The sequence below is a fragment of the Myotis lucifugus genome, unplaced genomic scaffold (assembly GCF_000147115.1).
Source record: "Myotis lucifugus unplaced genomic scaffold, Myoluc2.0 scaffold_404, whole genome shotgun sequence".
In the NCBI taxonomy this organism is placed as follows: Eukaryota; Metazoa; Chordata; class Mammalia; order Chiroptera; family Vespertilionidae; genus Myotis; species Myotis lucifugus.
The window spans coordinates 134,940-153,849 of NW_005871452.1; the positions used below are offsets into that span (position 1 = coordinate 134,940).

The 18,910-nt window shown below is 45.6% G+C and overlaps 1 protein-coding gene across 5 annotated transcripts in view; it reads left to right on the plus strand.

The window, feature by feature from the left end:
* TUBGCP5 (tubulin gamma complex associated protein 5) overlaps window positions 1-18,910 on the plus strand; it is a 103,918-nt gene that overhangs the window by 83,009 nt on the left and 1,999 nt on the right. For all 5 annotated transcript variants that reach the window (XM_023743635.1, XM_006102193.3, XM_023743636.1 and 2 more), the window contains 6 exons: window positions 6,137-6,221; window positions 6,325-6,445; window positions 6,883-7,052; window positions 8,827-8,952; window positions 9,781-9,869; window positions 18,311-18,411. In XM_023743635.1, coding sequence (XP_023599403.1) covers window positions 6,137-6,221; window positions 6,325-6,445; window positions 6,883-7,052; window positions 8,827-8,952; window positions 9,781-9,869; window positions 18,311-18,411 — 692 coding nt within the window. The remainder of the gene's footprint in view (window positions 1-6,136; window positions 6,222-6,324; window positions 6,446-6,882; window positions 7,053-8,826; window positions 8,953-9,780; window positions 9,870-18,310; window positions 18,412-18,910) is intronic.

An 18,910-nucleotide genomic window follows, 5' to 3' on the forward strand; every position in this document is an offset into this window, starting at 1 on the left:
GCTGGTTTGGTGGTGATGAACTCCCTTAGCCTTTTTTTGTCTGTGAAGCTTCTTATTTCCCCTTCAATTTTGAATGATAGCCGTGCTGGATAGAGTATTCTTGGATTCAGTCCCTTGCTTTGCATCACTTTGTAAATTTCCATCCATTCTTTTCTGGCCTGATGTGTTTCTGTTGAGTAATCATTTGATAATCTAATGGGAGATCCCTTGTGTGTAACTTTCCATCTCTCTCTTGCAGCCTTTAAGATTCTCTCTTTGTCCTGAAAATTTGCCATGGTAATTATGATGTGTCTTGGTGTGGGTCTTTTGGGGTTCATCTTGTTTGGGACTCTCTGTGCTTGTGTGACTTTTTTCTTCCCCACCTCAAGGAAGTTTTCTGACATTATTTCTTCAAATAGCTTTTCTAATCCTTGTTCCTCTTCCTGTTGTTCTGGCACCCCTATTATTCGTATGTTGCTTCGTTTCATATTGTTCCATAGCTCCCTTAGGCTCTCCTCCTGTCTTTTAATTTTTTTCTCCAATTGTAGTTCAGTTTTGGTGTGTTTTGCTTCCCTGTCTTCTAATTCCTTAATTCGGTCCTCCACTTCTCCTAGTCTACTGTTGAAACTTTCCATGGTGTTTTTTATTGCAGTTATATCACTCCTTATTTCTTCTTGATTCTTACATAAGTTGTTGATTTTTTTCCTTCATCTGGTTTATGCACTCTAGGACCCTTATGCTGAATTATTTTTCTGACATATTGCATGCCTCCATTTCACTTAGCTGCTTTTCTGGCGATTTGTCCTTTTCTTTCCTTTGGGCGTTTCTTTGTCTATCCATTTTTGGTCTTGCCGACTGATGCAGATGTCGTGTCATGCAGTGGCTGCTTCTTGGGTGGCAGTGGTTCCTCGGGCTGCAGTTGCCCCTCAAGTGGTCGCAGTAGTGGCTGCTCCTCAGTTGGCAGCAGGTCCTCTGGTGGGTGCTGTTCGCAGCAGTGGTGTCTCCTCTGGCTGATAGGTGAGGCTGCTCATCCAGCTACTGTTCCTTGACACGGTTGGACTGATCACGAGGCTGCTGCTCTTCAGGTGGGTGCGGGTTGAGCATGGCTGCTGCTCCTTAGACAGGAGCGGCCTGTTCACGTTGCTTCTGCTCCTCGGATGGGCACGGACTGCTCACGTGGCTGCTGCTCCTTGGATCGGGGCTGGCTGCACGCTGTTGCTGTTCCTCAGATGGGGCGGGCTGCTCGTGAGGCTGCCGCTCTTTGGACTGGAGCAGGTTGCTTACAGGGCTACTGCCCCTCATACGGGTGTGGGCTGCTCGCACAGCTACTGCTCTTCAGATGGGGGATGGGATGCTTGCCTGGCTGCTGCTCCTCGGGCGGGAGTAAGCTCTACGTGCGGCTGCTGCTCCTCAAATGGGGGCAGGATGCTCACCCAGCTGCTGCTCGTTGGATAGGTGCAGACTGCATGTGGCTGCTGCTCCTTGGACCAGTGTGGACTGCACAGGGCTGCCGCTCCTCAGATGTGGTCGGTCTGTCTGTTCATGTGGCTGGTACTCCTTTAACAGGGGCGAGCTGCTCGGGCGGCTGCTGCTCCTTGGGCCAGAGTGAGCTGCACATGCAGCTGTTGCTCCTTGTACAGGGTCTGTCTGCTCGCGTGGCTGCTGCTCCTTGGATGGGGGATGGGCTATTTGCGTGGCTGCTTCTCTTCGGGCGGGAGCAAGCTGCACATGTGTGTGCTGCTCCTCGGACCAGTGTGGACTGCGCAGGGCTGCCACTCCTCAGACGTGGGTGGTCTATTCGTGTGGCTGCTGCTGCTCATACTGGGGGAGGCTGCTTCGGTGGCTACTGCTCCTGGAATGGGAGCGGGCTGCTTGCGGCGATGCTGTTCCTCGTATGGGGGCAGGCTGCTCATGCAGCTGCTGCTCCTTGGATGGGGGCAGGTTTCTCGCACACCTACTGCTCCTCAGACAGGAGGAGGGTATGGGCTGCTCAGCTGCTGCTCCTTGGATGGGGGCGGGCTGCGTGGGGCTGCCGCTTCTCACTCATGGGCAGGCTGCTCGTGTGGCTGCTGCTCCTCAGACGGGGCAGGCTGCTCACGTGGTTTCTGCTCCTCAGACGAGGGAGTGGGCCGCTCACACAGCTGACAGCTGCTGCTCCTTGGACAGGAGTGGGCTGCTCACGTGTCTGCTGCTTGCATGGTTGCAGTGCCCCGGGCTAAGCCATTTCTATTTTCTTTGAATGTTATTGACACATTAAGGTAACAGACATTGGTTTTGTTCTATAATAAATATTAATAGTTCCAAAGTAACAACAACAAGCCCCCAAAAACATGCTTGGGATTGTTTTCTTGTACTTCCGGTCATCTGCATTTCAAGGTCAATGGGAATAGCTCTTCCTGTGATTAGACCAGCACTGACCAAGGGTTACAGTTTATTTTCTACTTTTAGGAATCGCTTCCTCCCACCTTAGTTCCTTTTTTTTGTTTTTTGTTTTTGTTAATTCTCACCCAAGGATATTTTTTTATTGATTTTTAGAGAGAGTGGAAAGGAAGGAGAGGGGGAGGGAGGGAAGAGAGAGAAAGAAACATCCATGTAGAGACACATCAATTGGTTGCCTCCCACATGCTCCCCGACCAGGGCCGGGGATCAAACCTGCAACACAGATACGTGCCCTTGGCTGGAATCAAACCAGTGACCCTTCAGTGTGTGCGTCGACACTCTAACCATTGAGCAACACCAGCCAGGGCAATTCCATTTTGTTTTTGAATTAGGTAAAACAGCTATGAGTTCTTAAATTGAAATCACTGGTACAAAGGTACTTTTAGGGACACTTGGCTTCTGTTTCTGCCTTCCCTGTAGATAATCATTTTTATTAGATTTTCTTTTACCCTTGTTATGTTTACTTTTTGGACCAAAAACGTAGACATGTATTCCTTTTCCTCTTTGCATGTTACATGAAATGCAGCACAGTCCACACTCTCCAACACCTGCTCGGTTTTTCATATGTAAATAACACATCGCAGACTCAGTCCCCCCACAGGCCAGGCAGTGTGTCCTTTCCCACTGACTGCTTTTGTGGTGTCCATTCAGCCCGCTGTCCCATAGGTGGGCACTGGGTTTCTAATCCTCGCTGAGCATGTGTGCCTGGCCTTGCACATTTCACCTCAGTGTAACTTGGAAGTAGATTTTTAGAATGAGATTGCAGTGAAGAATAAATGTGTGTGTGATTCTGCTGGGTCCCACCAGATCCCTCCTCCCAAAGGCTGTATGTCCTCTGGTTCCCAGCAGTGTGCAGAGTGACGTTCTCCACAGCTTCACCCCCTCAATGTGTTGTCAAACTTTTGGATTTTTGCCATCTGATGGTGAGAAATGGTATCTCAGTGTAGTTTTAATTCACATTTTTTAAATATGAGTGAGCTTTGTCATCTTTCCAAATGTGTATTTTTGCATTTCTCTTAAGAACAGCTATTCATATCTTTTGACACTATTTCTGTCAGTATCCGGTTGTTGGTCTTTATCATCTTTTTCCATTTTTAGGAGCTCTTTAGTCTGGTTTCCCTCTTTGACATTGGTCTTTTTATTCTGCTCACCATATAATCATTTTTGTTGCTGTTTAGTCGTGCAGATTTTTTTAGTTTTATAACATAACAGTCTTTCTCTTATTACTCCTGGATTTTGAGTCATAGTTAAGAAGGTTTTACTCCCTTCCAGTTATATTTAAATTCACCGTCTTCCAATGTTTGAATTGATTTTTTACATTTATATATTAATTCATTTGGAATTTATCCAGCTAAATAGGAGAAATAGATCCAGCTTAATCTTTTTCCAAATGACTGGTTGGTTCTCATCACTTATTTCTTTAAAAAAAACAAAAACGAAATGTTTCTTTCCCTCATTTATTTGAGGTACCCCTTTATCTTTAAATTTTCATATGTATTTGGACCTCTTTCTAGATTTTTCATTCTATTTCATTGTTCTTTTTATTTCTGTGCCTGTAGCATTTTGGTTTAATAGGGTTTTCCTGGCTATTCTTGCTTATTTATTTTTCTAAATGCACTTTATCTTCAAGTGTCTGGCTCTACAAAAACATAGATTCCATTTTTTTTATTGATTTCAGAGAAGAAGGGTAAGGGAGAGAGAGAAACATCAATGATGAGAGAGAATCATTGATTGGCTGCCTCCTGCACGTCACCTACTGGGGAGCCTGCAACCTGGGCATGTGCCCTTGACCAGAATCGAACCTGTGACCCTTCAGTCCACAGGCCGCCGCTTTTATCCACTGAGCCAAACAGGCTAGGCCTAGGGCAGTGGTCAGCAAACTGCTGCTCGCGAGCCACATGCGGCTCTTTGGCCCCTTGAGTGTGGCTCTTCCACAAAATACCGACTTCTGCGCATGGGCCACAAAGTTTCAATCGCACTGTACGTGCGCACCACACGTGGTATTTTGTGGAAGAGCCACACTCAAGGGGCCAAAGAGCCGCATGTGGCTCGTGAACCGCAGTTTGTCGACCACTGGTCTAGGGCAAGGCATTTTTTTTTTTTGAGATTGCATTCATACATAGGTTAACTCGGGGCAAGGAGCCGCCCACCCTTCCTGCTATGGCTTCCATGTGCTCTACCTGTCTGTCTGCGCCCTCGGGCTTCCTGAGTCCCAGGGAGAATCTCCTGGGTTCAGCATCAAGGCCAAGGCTGTTCCCCACCTCGCACTCCTCCCTCAGCACTCGTTCCTGGGAAAGTCCCTTCCCTATTGAAGGCTTCATCGACCCCTAATGACCTGGAAATCAGTAGTTTAGCCCAAGTGTCTGCACAGCCAACACCTTTGACTGCTCGAATGTCACATATTCCTGTGTCTTCAGTGCTGCTCATCTGAAAGCTCCTCTCTGATGCCTCCTGACAGCTCTCAGCTTCTCCCCTTCCGCTTGACCCCAAAGGCCACCAGAGTTGGTGGGTAAGCCAGCAGCACCTGCACCCTCACACGCAGGCCCCTCACTGTGGCCTCGGGACAGATGTGTGGGGCTTCTCTGGGGAAGGAGTGGTTCTTGCTGCAACTCGGGTTCTCTGTGCACATCAACATGTGGGCACATAGTTCTCCTCCCACAGGTTCCATCTTATGGTATGCAGTACTTCGGGTTTTCCAAAGCTGTATCCCCCACTCCAGGAGCAGTCCATGCCCACTGCCTGCAGGGACAAGCTCTCCCATTTGCAGGGCCTGGCATGGTCTGCTCTCCTACAAAGCTCTGATTAGCCTGGCTCGGGCAGCATCCTGTGACTCCTCAGTGACAGGAGGGTGACTTGCATGGTTGCTCTGGGGGTGAGCCCCTGGGGACAAACAAGAGGTCTATCATCTGCTTAGCTTGGCACCTGATGAGGTATTCAGTAGGTGCCTACTTAGTACTTAGTAGATGCTTGTATAACAAACTTTAAGAGCTAAAAAATTCTGACTAGTGCCTAAGACATGGAATGCATGGGCTAATTCATAAATTGCAGGCCACCCGCCCTGCCTTCCGTGGTCTGCTCCCAGGCTCATTACTCAGGGCCCTGCCACCCCAGAGCGCTGTGTGGTTTCTCAGTCCACTGCAAGACACTGAGGAGTAATGGCGTGACACTATGTGCCCAACACGGAGCCTGGCACAGGGACATTCCCATATGCTGTGGTAGTTGCTTTCTATCAAGAGTCACATTCAAACCAGTGTTAGGGATGAGTGGATAAAATGAGCATGACACCGTGCTTTCGGAGCAGACCCCACTTCTCTCTCACACACACACACACACACACACACACACACACACACTCACACAGGGTGAGCAGAGGTTTGCTTCTAAGCCCATTGCCTGCATTTTTTCAGAATTAAGCACCCTGCCTTCGTCTCTCCCTAATTAACCTACGACCACTGTGAAGTGTCTCTTCTCTTTTATAGGTAAATTCAGTATTTGAAAACTTGTCCCTCTTATTTCCAAAGCCAAATTCCTATTCTGGAATATATGTCAGAAAATATGCCTTTCTTGGAATATTTGCACACCTTTTAGGAAATACTGTGTCTTTTTCTGGAATACAATGTAAATAAAATAAATGTTAAAGTGATGTGTTTTTTTTTTAAAGAGCATTTTTATATGAGCATAATATTTTCACAAACTAAAACTAAATTTCTTTATCTAGTCTGTCTATATCTTTTGAAAATGTGGACACAGCTAAGAAGAAACTCCCCGTTCACATTTTAGATGGCCTGACTCTGAGCTATAAGGTAAGTGCTGGTCCTCTTTGTAAGAACATTGCTTTCTGTTAAAATGAGAATGTGCCTGTGATGGGTTACTTTCTATTCTAATTTTCTGTTCTTGTTTTCGTAGGTCCCATGGCCTGTGGACATTGTTATAAGTTCAGAATGTCAAAAAATTTATAATCAGGTGTTCCTTCTCCTACTGCAAATAAAATGGGCAAAGTACAGTCTGGATGTTTTACTATTTGGTGGTAAGATTTGTTTTCCGCAGATAAATGATCATTTAATTTTAGCCCTAAAAAGAGGTTGGTATATACGAGTACCAAAATGACATGTATTCATAGCAGCATTTTTATAGATGTCAGAATTAATGTCGCTGAATGAAATACCAGACATATATACAGTTAACCTGAAATACAACAACTTGATTAGGAATTTAGCCAGAATAATAACTCATCTTAGGTAATGTGAAAATTCTAATGACAAGTCATGGGACTTTGCATGTACATTTTTGATAACAGCAATCATCCAGGTGATACAGAAACTTCTCAGAGCTTAACTTCCAGAGACTCTGAAGGGGGCGTCCCTGCCGTCCACATGGTGACCACGGGCCAAGGACCTGCCCTGAGCAGGAGGGTCAGCTTGGAGTGTAGCTCGTCCCCCACACTGCTCTTTGAATCCTTTACAGAACTAGCTGGACAGCCACCACTGCAGGACGGGCTTTTGTGTGGACAGGAAATGGCTGCCCAGTTTGGACCACAGAAGAAACCAGTGAGGCAGCAGATTCATCGCATGTTCCTCTTGCGCGTGAAGCTCATGCACTTTGTGAACAGCTTGCACAACTACATCATGACCAGGGTTTGTATCTGTTTATAGAGAACTACAGGCCTGGTGCACGACATTTGTGCACTGGGGTAGGGAGGTCTCTCAGCCCGGTCTGCACTCTTTCATGGTCTGGGAGCCCCTCAAGGGATGTCCAACTGATGGCTTAGGCCCGCTCCCCACAGTCGGACATCCTTAGCACTGCCGTGGAGGCGGGCTGCTGCACTCTCCAGGCATCAGCCCGGCATGTGGCTGAGGAGCGCACTGACCACCAGAGGGCAGCTCCTGCGTTGAGCATCTGCCCCCTGGTAGTCAGTGCACCTCATTCCGCTGTTCCGTCGATTTGCATATTACCCTTTTACTATATAGTATTCCTTCCAACAGTCATACACCCAGAGGAGCCCACCACATACTCATAGACTGTAAATGTGAAAATAGCCCCTAGGACAGTGGTTCTCAACCTTCCTAATGCCACAACCCTTTAATACAATTCCTCATGTTGTGGTGACCCCCAACCATAAAATTATTTTCGTTGCTACTTCATAACTGTAATTTTGCTACTCTTATGAATCGTAATGTAAATATCTGATAGGCAGGATGTATTTTCATTGTTACAAATTGAACATGATTAAAGCATAGTGATTAATCACAAAAACAATATGTAATGATATATGTGTTTACGATGGTCTTAGGCGACCCCTGTGAAAGGGTCGTTCAACCCCCAAAGGGGCGCGACCCATAGCTTTCAAACTGGTGCCCTAACAGTGGCAGTGGGGTAGGGAGAGGGTGTTTTTGAGACCTGTGTCCCATCAGCCCTCCTGTCCCCCGGGACAGGCACAGCCAGCGCCCTCTTTTGGAGTTGCCTTCCTACCTGCTGCGGGAGCCTCTGAACTTGATCAGTGTCGACAGCTGCCCCTGGAAATCACTTCAGTTTTGAGTAGCAGCCAGAATCTGTCAGGCTAGTGTGGAGTGTCAGGAGGAAGAAACCACCAGATCATATCCTCTTTTCTTTTCTTCAAAACAAGAAACTTCATTACAGTGTAAATATGTCTTACACATCTTAGAACTAGCTCAAGAGGAAGTTTTGAGTGTGGTACTCTGCCATTTGGATGATGGCTGCATTACTGGAGGGCAGGACTCATTTGGTGTTTCAGGTGGTTGCCAAAAACACTTCTAGTCATACTATCTCTAGGTTCTAAAACCCACTCTGTGGGGTGAAGTGAGTCCTCCCAAGCCTCCATGTCAAAACTGCTGCTCTCTGCCTCCTGGGCCTGCAGCATGGCCTTCTGAGCGCTGGCCTCAGCCTCCAGTGCTGAGGAAGTGGCAGAAGGATCAGGTGTGCAGTTGTGAGTACAGGAAGCAGTTTATTCCTGTATTATTATTTATTAATTATTGTAGCATTTGTTTGTATTACAACTGTAAACTTACTTTGCCCACCTCTATATAGACAATGGAACTTAGAAAAACTTGTTCAATTTACCTGATAATTTTTTTCTTTTTATTTTTCAAAAGAATTAGTGTATTCCTAGCCACTTTGGCTCGGTGGATAGAGTATCTGCCTGTGGACTGAAGGGTCCCAGGTTCAATTTCAGTTAAGGGCATGTGTGCAGGTTGCAGGCTTGATCCCCAGTAGGGGGTGTGTAGGAGGCAGCCAATCAAGGATTCTCATCACTGATGGTTCTATCTCTCCTTTTCCCTTCTCTGAAATCAATAAAAATATTTTTTAAATAAAATAAAAGAAAGTTTTGTGTGGGGTTACACATGTTCTCCAAGAAGAAATCTGATTATACTTTGATCTTTCTCTTCCAAGATTCTTCACAGTACAGGGTTGGAATTTCAACATCAAATCGAGGAAGCCAAGGATTTAGATCAATTGATTAAAATTCACTATAGATATTTGTCAACCATCCATGATCGATGTCTGCTAAGAGAAAAGGTATGTGAGACGGGACATCACCTGTAATATTGTCCACTGAGGTGGGAATGAAGCTGGGCAAGGGAGGTTGCTTCTTGGCTTTGGAATTCTATAGTTATTAGGTTTCTGTTCTGTAGAATATTCTTTAAGCAAAGACCAGACCACATGAAGTTACAAATTTAGAAAAACCTTGAGAATTCTGTTGCCAGCCTAGCCTCACCCTGCTCTGCTCGTAGAGTCAGTTGAAAATCTTTATCTGCACATGTGGCATAAGAGTGCTTTATTCAGGAAGTGCACCCACCTTAGTGTGAATATTGGGGTGAAGTCCTCTTACAGCCATTGGGAATGCTCGCCTCGTTTCACTAGTGAATTTCAGTGACTGTCCCAGGAAATGGGTCGGATTGTGCTGGCACCACCTGTGCTGCAGGTGCTGCGTGTGTAGCCGGGCCCAGTGCGCTTTTTTCCAAGCCAGGCACCCTTTCTCCTGCGCAGCACGCAGTCGTTGTGCTAAGGGACTTCCTTGGTGACTGAGTGAGGTAAAAGTTTTGGTGTCTGCCCTAGCCGGTTTGGCTCAGTGGATAGAGCGTCGGCCTGTGGACTGAAGGGTCCCAGGTTCGATTCCGGTCAAGGGCATGTACCTTGGTTGCAGGCACATCCCCAGTAGGGGGTGTGCAGGAGGCAGCTGATCGATGTTTCTCTCTCATGGATGTTCCTAACTCTCTATCCCTCTCCCTTCCTCTCTGTAAAAAAATCAATAAAATAGATTTAAAAAAAAAAAAAGTTTTGGTGTCAGTGTCCAAACACAGTTACCGAGACGGTGATCTATCTGTCCGTGGCTTTGATCTGCAGGTCAGCTTTGTGAAGGAAGCCATCATGAAGGTGTTGAACTTGGCTCTCATGTTTGCAGATGGCTGGCAGGCAGGCCTTGGGGCTTGGCAGTAAGTATGTGGCTTATGGAACCTCTGTGCTGTAAGTGTTTTCATTGGCTCCATCCTGAGAGTTCTTTTTCATCTTGGCAACACATCGCATACCACATAGGGAAAAAATTGAAGAATCTGCTCACCTAAACTAGGCAACATCAGGATTGTGCGATTCTTTTGTGAGCAGTAAAATAATAAGAAAAACTTAAAGTCTTTTAATGAGGACAAATATCCTTAGATTACATTCATGTTCTGTTGTGTAGGTTTTGTTAAATTTTTATTGTCGATGCTTAAGACATACATAGAAGTAGAGAGAAAAGGACAGCCCGGACCCGAGGCGCCCTCACTCCGCCTCAGCAGTCGCCAGCTGTAACTGGTTCTGCTCACTGCTCACCCACTCACACTTAATGGATTTAAAAGCAAATTCTAGGAGCCATGCTACACTAGTCCCAAGCTGTATTTTAGATGAGCCCTAGAAGAATGATTCTGTATTTGATGTGGGGTGTTCATGACTCCCGTGAGCACATGGAGGGCAAGCGCCCTGCGAGCAAAGGGTGCAAGGACCGGGAGCTCGCCTGCCTGAGCACCCTGCCATGTCCTCACTGTGAGCTCAAATGTACAGCTGAGCAGTTTGTTTTTCTCTGCCTTGTTCATAAAATTAATGTAATGCTGCAATTAATTGCTTATTTTTATTTTTCAATTACAGTTGACCTTCAACATTATATTAGTTTCAGGTGTACAGCATAATGGTTAGACATTTGTATACCTTATAAATTGATCCCCCCAATGTGATGCTGCTGCGGTTACTTCCCTAAATGAAAAGTGCAAGTCCCATTGACTGGTTGTTGTGATAACAGCTTGTCCTTAACCTGTGAGATGAGAGGATGTTGTGCTGATCTATTTTAAATCTTGGCCTGTGACTATATCAGAATACTCTGGCTGTATAAACTAAGATAACAGGTAAAATTCATGATTGCAGTCATGGAAATGGAAGTCTTACTGGCTTCATTATTGCCATCTCAGAGTATATAAAGTATATTTCTCTTCCTGTGTAACTGGGGTGGAGAAAAAATAACACTGCTGCATATGCTTTGCTTAAAATTGAACAGTTTCCATTTCTTCAGTGAGCTGATTGCAAGACAAAAACAGGTGCCTGGCCGGGTGGCTCAGTTGGGGCACCATACCGTGCACCGAAAGATTTCGAGTTTGATCCCCAGTTGGGACACATACAAGAGGAACCTTATCAATGTTCTCTCTCTCTCTCTCTCTCTCTCTCTCTCTCTCTCTCTCTCTCCCTCCCTCCCTCCCTCTCTCCCTCCCCCTTCCTTTCTTTCTCTTGAGCCTGGCTGGTGTGGCTTAGTGGTTGAGCATCAACCTATGAACCACAAGGTCACAGGTCAATCCCTGGTCAGGGCACATGTCCTGGTTGTGGGCTCGATCCCCAATAGGGGACCTCAGGAGGCAGCCAATCAATGATTCTCTCTCATTGTTTATGTTTCTATCTCTTTCTCCCTCTCTCTTCCTTTCTGAAATCAATTTTTAAAAAAAAGAGTAGTATTAGTTTCAGATCCTTGCTTTTCATTACTTTGCATACTTCATGTTGTTCCCTTCTTGCCTGTAGTGTTTCTGTTGAGAAATCAGCTGACAACCTTATGGGATCCCCCTTGTAAGTAACTGTCTCTCTCTCTTCCTGCCCTTAAGATTCTCTCTTTTTTTCTTTAATATATTTTTATTGATTTCAGAGACAGGAAAGGAGAGGGAAAAAGAGATAGAAACATCAATGATGAGAGAGAATCATGATTAGCCGCCCCCTGCATACCCCACACTGGGGATTGAGCCCACAACCCAGACATATGCCCTGACCGGGAATCGAACTATGACCTCCTGGTTCATGGGTCCACACACAACCACTGAGCCACATCGGCCAGGCTGGGCATTGTTTCTTTGTCTCACCATTTTAGTTATCCCTTTGTGTGTATGTCTGTGTATTAAATAGAATTCCTATGACTCCCTGTCTTTATGATGTGGCCTTTGGTAGTAAATGTCCTGTGGGACCTGGTGTGTGGTCTCCTTGAACTCCTGAGCTGGATGCTAGGGGTGTCCCTTTTGTGTGTTATTTGGGCTCTCGTATTGTAATTGGGTCGGACCTCCTTTCAGGCTAGCTGACTACGAGGCTCACCCCTGACCATGTTGTGTGAGCTGTTGTACAGTGCTCTCAACTCAAAAGAAAACATAAGCTTGCTCTAGCTGGTTTGGCTCAGTGCATAGAGCATCGGATTGTGGACTGAAGGGTCCCAGGTTCGATACCGGTCAAGGGCAAATGCCTGTGTTGTGGGCTCTATTCCCAATAGGAGGCATGGAGGAGGCAGCCGATCAATGATTCTCTCTCATCATTGATGTTTCCATCTCCCTCTTTCTCCCTTCCTCTCTGAAATCAATAAAAATGTTTTTAAAAATTAAAATTAAATTAATAAAAACATTTTTTTAAAAAAAAGCCCTCGCTGGTTTGGCTCAGAGGATATAATGTCGACCTGTGGACTGAAAGGTCCCAGGTTTGATTCTGGTCAAGGGCACATGCCCAGGTTGCAGGCTCGAACCCCAGGAGGGGATGTGCAGGAGGCAGTCGATCAATGATGCTCTCATCATTGATGTTTCTATTTCTCTCTCTCCTTTCTGAAATCAATAAAAATATACTTTTAAAAAAAAGAAAATATAAGCAAAACAAAAACACAAAAGAACCCAACAATAACAGCAAAATTAACCACAAAAGAAGAGAGAATTAGGAGAAGAGAACAAGAATAATAATAAAAGAAAATATATATATAATAATAAAATAAAAAGAATACTAGAAGAGAATAGGGGAAGAGAAAAATTATGAAAGTAAAAAAGGAACCTGACTGGTGTGGCTCAGTGGTTGAGCATCAACATATGAACCAGTAGGTCACAGTTTAATTCTCAGTCAAGGGGACATGTCCAGAGTGCAGGCTCGCCCCTCAGTAGGGGGCATGCAGGAGATAACCTGTCAATGATTCTCTCTAATCATTGATAGAGTTAGGAAAGGAAAGAAAAAAATAAGAAATGTGAAAGAAACAAGAGAGAAAATCCTATATAATAAAACCCTAATATACAAATTAACCAAATGGCGAATGACTGGTCGCTATGACACGCACTAACCACCAGGGGGAAGACGCTCAACGCAGGAGCTGCCCCCTGGTGGTCAGTGCACTCCCACGGGGGGAGCACCGCTCAGCCAGAAGCTGGGCCCACGGCTGGTGAGCACAGTGGCAGTGGCAGGAGCCTCTCCTGCCTCCGCGGAAGCGTTAAGGATGTCCGACTGACAGCTTAGGCAGGGAGTGGGCCTAAGCCATCAGTTGGACATCCCAGGAGGGCTCCTGGACTGCGAGAGGACACAGACCTGGCTGAGGCCGGCCACCCCCCCCCCCGCCCGAGTGCATGAATTTTGTGCACTGGGCCTCTAGTAGAATAATAATAACACCAAAGCATTAAAAAAGAGAAAATAATGAAAAATAAAAAAAATAATAATTGGAGTTCATCCCAGTAGACTTTAGTGCCTGCTAGGATTTCCCTTTAGATCCTGCCCTAATGTTGTGTGAGGCTGTTTTGTATGCCAATATCGGGCCTCCTGGGAGGTACTTTTGTGCTAGCCAATGTCAGAAGCTGTCAACATTTGGGTTTCAGCATCCTGTTCAAAGTTTGATGCAATCCACAGCATGTTGCTGCCTCCACTGGGCTTGTCTGCCCTCAGGAAGGGCCAAGCTGAGCTCCTATTTTAGCAGCTCGAAGTCAGTGGTGGGTCAGCACATGTTCAGACTTCAGAGAAGATGGTGGGTGTGTTCCCACCATCTGAGTCTGTCCTGGAATATTTCCCTACTGCAGCAGGGTGGAGCCTCTTAGCCAGGCCTGGGGGATCTTCCAGAAGCCAGGAGTTTCAGCTCTCCTGTGAGAGGGAAGCATCAGCCAGGTTCCCAGGAGTGTGGGGGCAATGGCCCCACCCCAAAGCCAGTCACTGTTGCTCCCTGAGCCTGGTGCCTCCTCAGCAGGGGTTGAGATGCAGGGTGGGACAAGCTGGACTTGAGAAAGTGGGATAAGCTGGATTTCTTAGGGTGGGACATTTGCCTTTCCCCAGACTTCTGCTGCTGGGAGGGGATGGGGGGGTTGCATCTCTCAGGAAAAATGTTTGCTGTGACCCAGCACAGGTATCCCAATCCCCCATGACTCTCCCCAATTCCTTCCACCCCAGTCTCTCCTCAGGCGACTCCGGTCCACATTGCCCTCCCTCCACCAAAACCTAGGGCGAGTGGCTGGGAACGAAAACTCCTGTGTGCCAGCCCTTTCAAGAAATTGTATTGTCTCCAGGAGACTCAGCTCTCCCGAGCAGATAGAAGCCCTGATGCGGGATGCAGCATGGATGGCTGTTCCCAGCTTTGGCTGTCCCTGCTGGGGAGCCCAGCCTGGAGTCCAGGCCTTTTTCCTCTCAGGGGGAGCCCCTGGCAGCCAAGATAACCCTCCTTACCTTTGGCCTACCTCTCCTGGGAGCTGGGCCAGCCCCTCTCTTGATCCCACCCTTCCAGTCTCTAGGTGGTTTCTGCTCTGAAGTTGTTAAATCATTTTTAAATTTAGAGTTTTATATCTTTAATGTGTTATTTCAAAAGGAAGATATGCTTGTGAAAAGTAAAAATACAGAAGTGAATAATAGGGAAAGGAATTTCCTGTGACCCCAGATCTAGAACTCGGTAGTACTATCCTGAAGCATGATTTATGTCGAGCCTGGCAGGAGTGGCTCAGTGCTTGAGCATCGACCCATGAACCTGGAGGTCACGAGTTCAGTTCCTGGTCAGAGTACATGCCTGGGTTGCAAGCTCCATCCCTAGTAGGGGCTTGCAGGAGGCAGCTGATCAATGATTCTCTCTCACCATTGATGTTTCTAAGTCTTTTCCCCTCTCCCTTCCTCTCTGAAGTCAATAAAAACATATTTAAAAAACAACAACGTGCCCTAACTGGTTTGGCTCAGTGGATAGAGCATCGGCCCAGGGACTGAAGGGCCCCAGGTTCAATTCTGATCAAGGGCATGTACCTTGGTTGCAGGCTCGATCCCCAGTAGGGGCCATGCAGGAGGCAGCTGATGGATGTTTCTCTCATCGGTGTTTCTAACTCTCTATCCCTCTCCCTTCCTCTCTGTAAAATCAATAAAATATATTTTTTAAAAACAACAGCAACATGATTTATGCGGAAATGACACCTTCAACTATTTGGGAGTTTTATTTTTTATTTTTGGGGGGGGAGGGGGTTTATTTTAAAGAAGGTCAGGAAGACTTCCTCTCAAGATGGCAGCATAGGTAAATGCATTATTCGAACCCTCCCACAACCACATCAAAATTACAACTAAACTACAGAAGAGCTATCATTCAGAACTGCTTAAAATATAGCTGAATGGAAGCCCTACAACTCAGGATTTAAAGAAGAAGCCACATTGAGGCTGGTAGGAGGGGCAGAGACCCAGAACAGGCCGGTCCCACACACATGGTGGCAGATAAAAATCAGGAGGGATTCCTCGGCTGCTGAGGCCCCCCCACCCCCATCCTCCCTTGAAGACCCAGGATTCCCAGCCCCACACTAGGCTCCACAGCCCAGGGAAGAAGAATCCCCATAACTTCCGGCTGTAAAAACCAGGGAGTGTGGCTGTGTGAGACAGAGGCTGCTGGATTCCCAGGAAGTTCCTCTTAAAGAGCCCCCGCATGGACTTAGACTTGCTGCCTAACACCACAGCTTGAAAAGCACCAGTGAGGAACTAAATTGTCTGGCAGCAGGGCAAGAGCTAGAGGGGCAGCTCTCTGCCAGACAGAAGTTCTGGTAGAAGCCATTGTTCCTTTTCTGATACCCACCCCCACCCCCCAACAGAGCCCACAGAGGGGCACCATGTCTGACTCTCCATCAACCTGGCTCACATTGTTTCCCCCACCCTGGTGATTCCCTGAGACCCCACCCAATTTCTGGGCCCATCTGAAGTTGTTAAATCATTTTTAAATTTAGGGTTTTATATCTTTAATGTGTTATTTCAAAAGGAAGATATGCTGTTTCCAGTGGCTTTTCTTTTTTGTTAATCCTCACCCAAGGATATTTTTCCATTGATTTTTAGAGATCGTAGAAGGAAGGGGGAGAGACAGAAAGAGAGAAACATTGATGTGAAAGACACATCGATTGGTTGCCTCCTGCTTGTGCCCCAACCAGGGCCAGGGATTGAGCCTGCAACTGAGGTATTTGCCCTTAACCTAAATTGAACTTGGGACCCTTCAGTCCAAAGGCCGACACTCTATCCATTGAGCCAAACAGGCAAGGGCTCCAGTGGCTTTTTCATACTACCTATCAGTCTTGGCTCCTGCTGCAGACTTTATTGAAATTTCTCAAAGGTTCACAAATTGCAAACAAGCAGCATTTGGGCTCAGCATGCCCCATACCTCTCGTTCAGTGGCCCCAGGCCCAGCACTTGTGGCAGCCGGCCTTGGTTTGCACCTGGCCTCTCCTGGGCACCTCCAAACTCAGCACAAACGGCAGCCATCTGCAGATTGCTCTGTAGCTCTTGCCAGGTGACCCCAGGCAGGGCATAGGTGGTGACTTACCTTGCAATTCCTGGGAGGTCCCAGAGCCAGTGCACCTAGTCAACAGCTTCAGACCACGCCAGATTACAACACTACCATCTCCATGAGCGACATTCAAGGTGCAGACTCAGTAAGCACCAAAGCCCCACTGAAGCAAGTCCTGCTCTATAAGGGTGTCTCCTACACAGCAGCTCCTCCACTGTAGTCACAGCTGGTCCTCACAGCCAATTGGACCTGGTTGTCAGTCTACTCCAGTGACACCAACAGCAATTAAAGCTCAACTACAACAGGGCAGTGCATACAGGGGCGCACCTGGAGTGCCCAGCTCAGGTGACGGGGGAGGCTGAGCCACTGTGTCCTACAGGACACCTACTACACAAGGCCACTCTACCAATTTCAGGAGACATAGCAGCTCTACCCAATACATAGAAACAAACAGGGAACCAGCCAAAATGCAGAGACAAAGAAACATGTCCCAAATGAAAAAACAGGAGAAAGCTCCTGAAAAAAAACTAAATGAAATGCAGGCAAGCAAACTAGCAAATACAAAGTTCAAAACAATGGTTTTAAGAATGCTCAGGGAACTCAGTGAGGACTTCAACAGCATGAAAAAAGGTCATAGAAACCATAAAAGGAACCAATCAGATGAAGCACGCACTCACTGAAATGAATTATTTAGAGGAGTCAACAGAGTAGATGAAGCTGAGAATCAAATCAGTGATTTGGAATTAAGGAAGCAAAAAAAAACACCCAATCAGAAAAGCAGAAAGAAAAAGGAGTTAAAAAAAAATGAAGATAGTATAAGGAGCCTTTGGGACAACTTTAAGCATACCAACATTTGCATCATTTGGATGCCATATGGAGAAGAGAGAGCAAGAAATTGAAAACCTATTTAAAAATATAGGAAACTTCCCTAACCTGGTAAAGGAAATAGACACACACAAGCCCAGAAAGCACAGAGAGTCCCAAACAAGACAAACCCAAAGAGGCCCACACCAAGACACATCATAATTAAAATGCCAAAGACATTTAATTAAAGACAATCTTAAAAGCAAAGAAAAGCAATTAGTTACCTACAAGGGAGCACCCATATGATTGTCGATTTATTTCTCAACAGAAACTTTTCAGGCCAGAGGGAGTGGCAGAAAATATGCAAGGTGATGAAAAGCAGGACCCACAACCAAGATTATTCAGCAAGGCTATCTTTCAGAATTGAAGGACAGATAAAGAGCTTTCCAGACAAGAAAAAGCTAAAGGCGTTAATCACTATCAAACTAGTATTATATGAAATATGAAAGGGTCTTCTTTAAGGAGGATTAGAAAAAATAGGCTAAAAATGTGAACAATAAAATGACAATAAATACATATCAACAATTGAATCTAAAAATCAAACGAATAAGTGGAACAGAAACAGACTCATAGAAACAGAACATTTTGACAGTTGCTTGATGGGGTTGGGGGACTGGATGAAAAAAGTAAAGGGATTAAGAAGTAAGAATGGGTTGAAGAATCGTGGGGAGTGATGGACAGCATAGGGAGTACAGTCAGTATTCCAGGTGACATGTCAGATGGTACAAGACTTATTGGGATGGCCACTTAGTAAGTTCTGAAATGTCTGATCGCTGGGCTGTACATCTGAAACATACAGCATTGTATCTCAACTGTAATTGAAAAATAAAAAAGGATTAAATGGCCAAAATAAGTAAAAATATTCTTTAAAAAGTGAGGCAAGGAATTTTTATTTTATAGTCTTTATACTTAGGATTCTAAATAATTAAACTGAGGTACTTTTGAAATTATTCCAGATGCACTACTTAAGTTGAAATGTACTTTCTTTCCTAGGATGGAATCTATAGAGAAAATGGAGTCTGATTTTAAAAACTGCCATATGTTTCTTGTCACCATTTTAAACAAAGCCGTCTGTAGAGGGTCCTTTCCCCATCGTGAGTATACATGCTAAAATCTTACTGCTTTTCTGTTTTCTTGTACAAAGGCTACATGTTCCTATTTTGATACTGATCTCATGACGAATTATTTCAAACCTGGAAAGTCTAGCAGCAGCTGGACCATGCTTTGAATTGTGTTGTGTGTGTGTGTGTGTTTTAGTTTTGTTTCGTTTTCAGAATTACTGTGGGATGAATGAATATCAAAGAAAAAACAAGGTTAGTAAAGTTTTTGCTTTCTAATATGTCATTTGGTACACCAGTGGATTCTGAAACTAATTGCTTAGAAAAGCAGAAGGCAAAATAGATTTCAGTCACACTTTCCTTTTTTAAATATATTTTTCTTGATTTCAGAGAGGAAGGGAGAAAGAGAGATAGAAACATCAATGATGAGAGAAAATCATTGATTGGCTGCTTCCTGCACACCCTTCACTGGGGATCAAGCTTGCAACCCAGGCATGTGCCCTGACCAGGAATCAAACCATGACCTCCTGGTTCA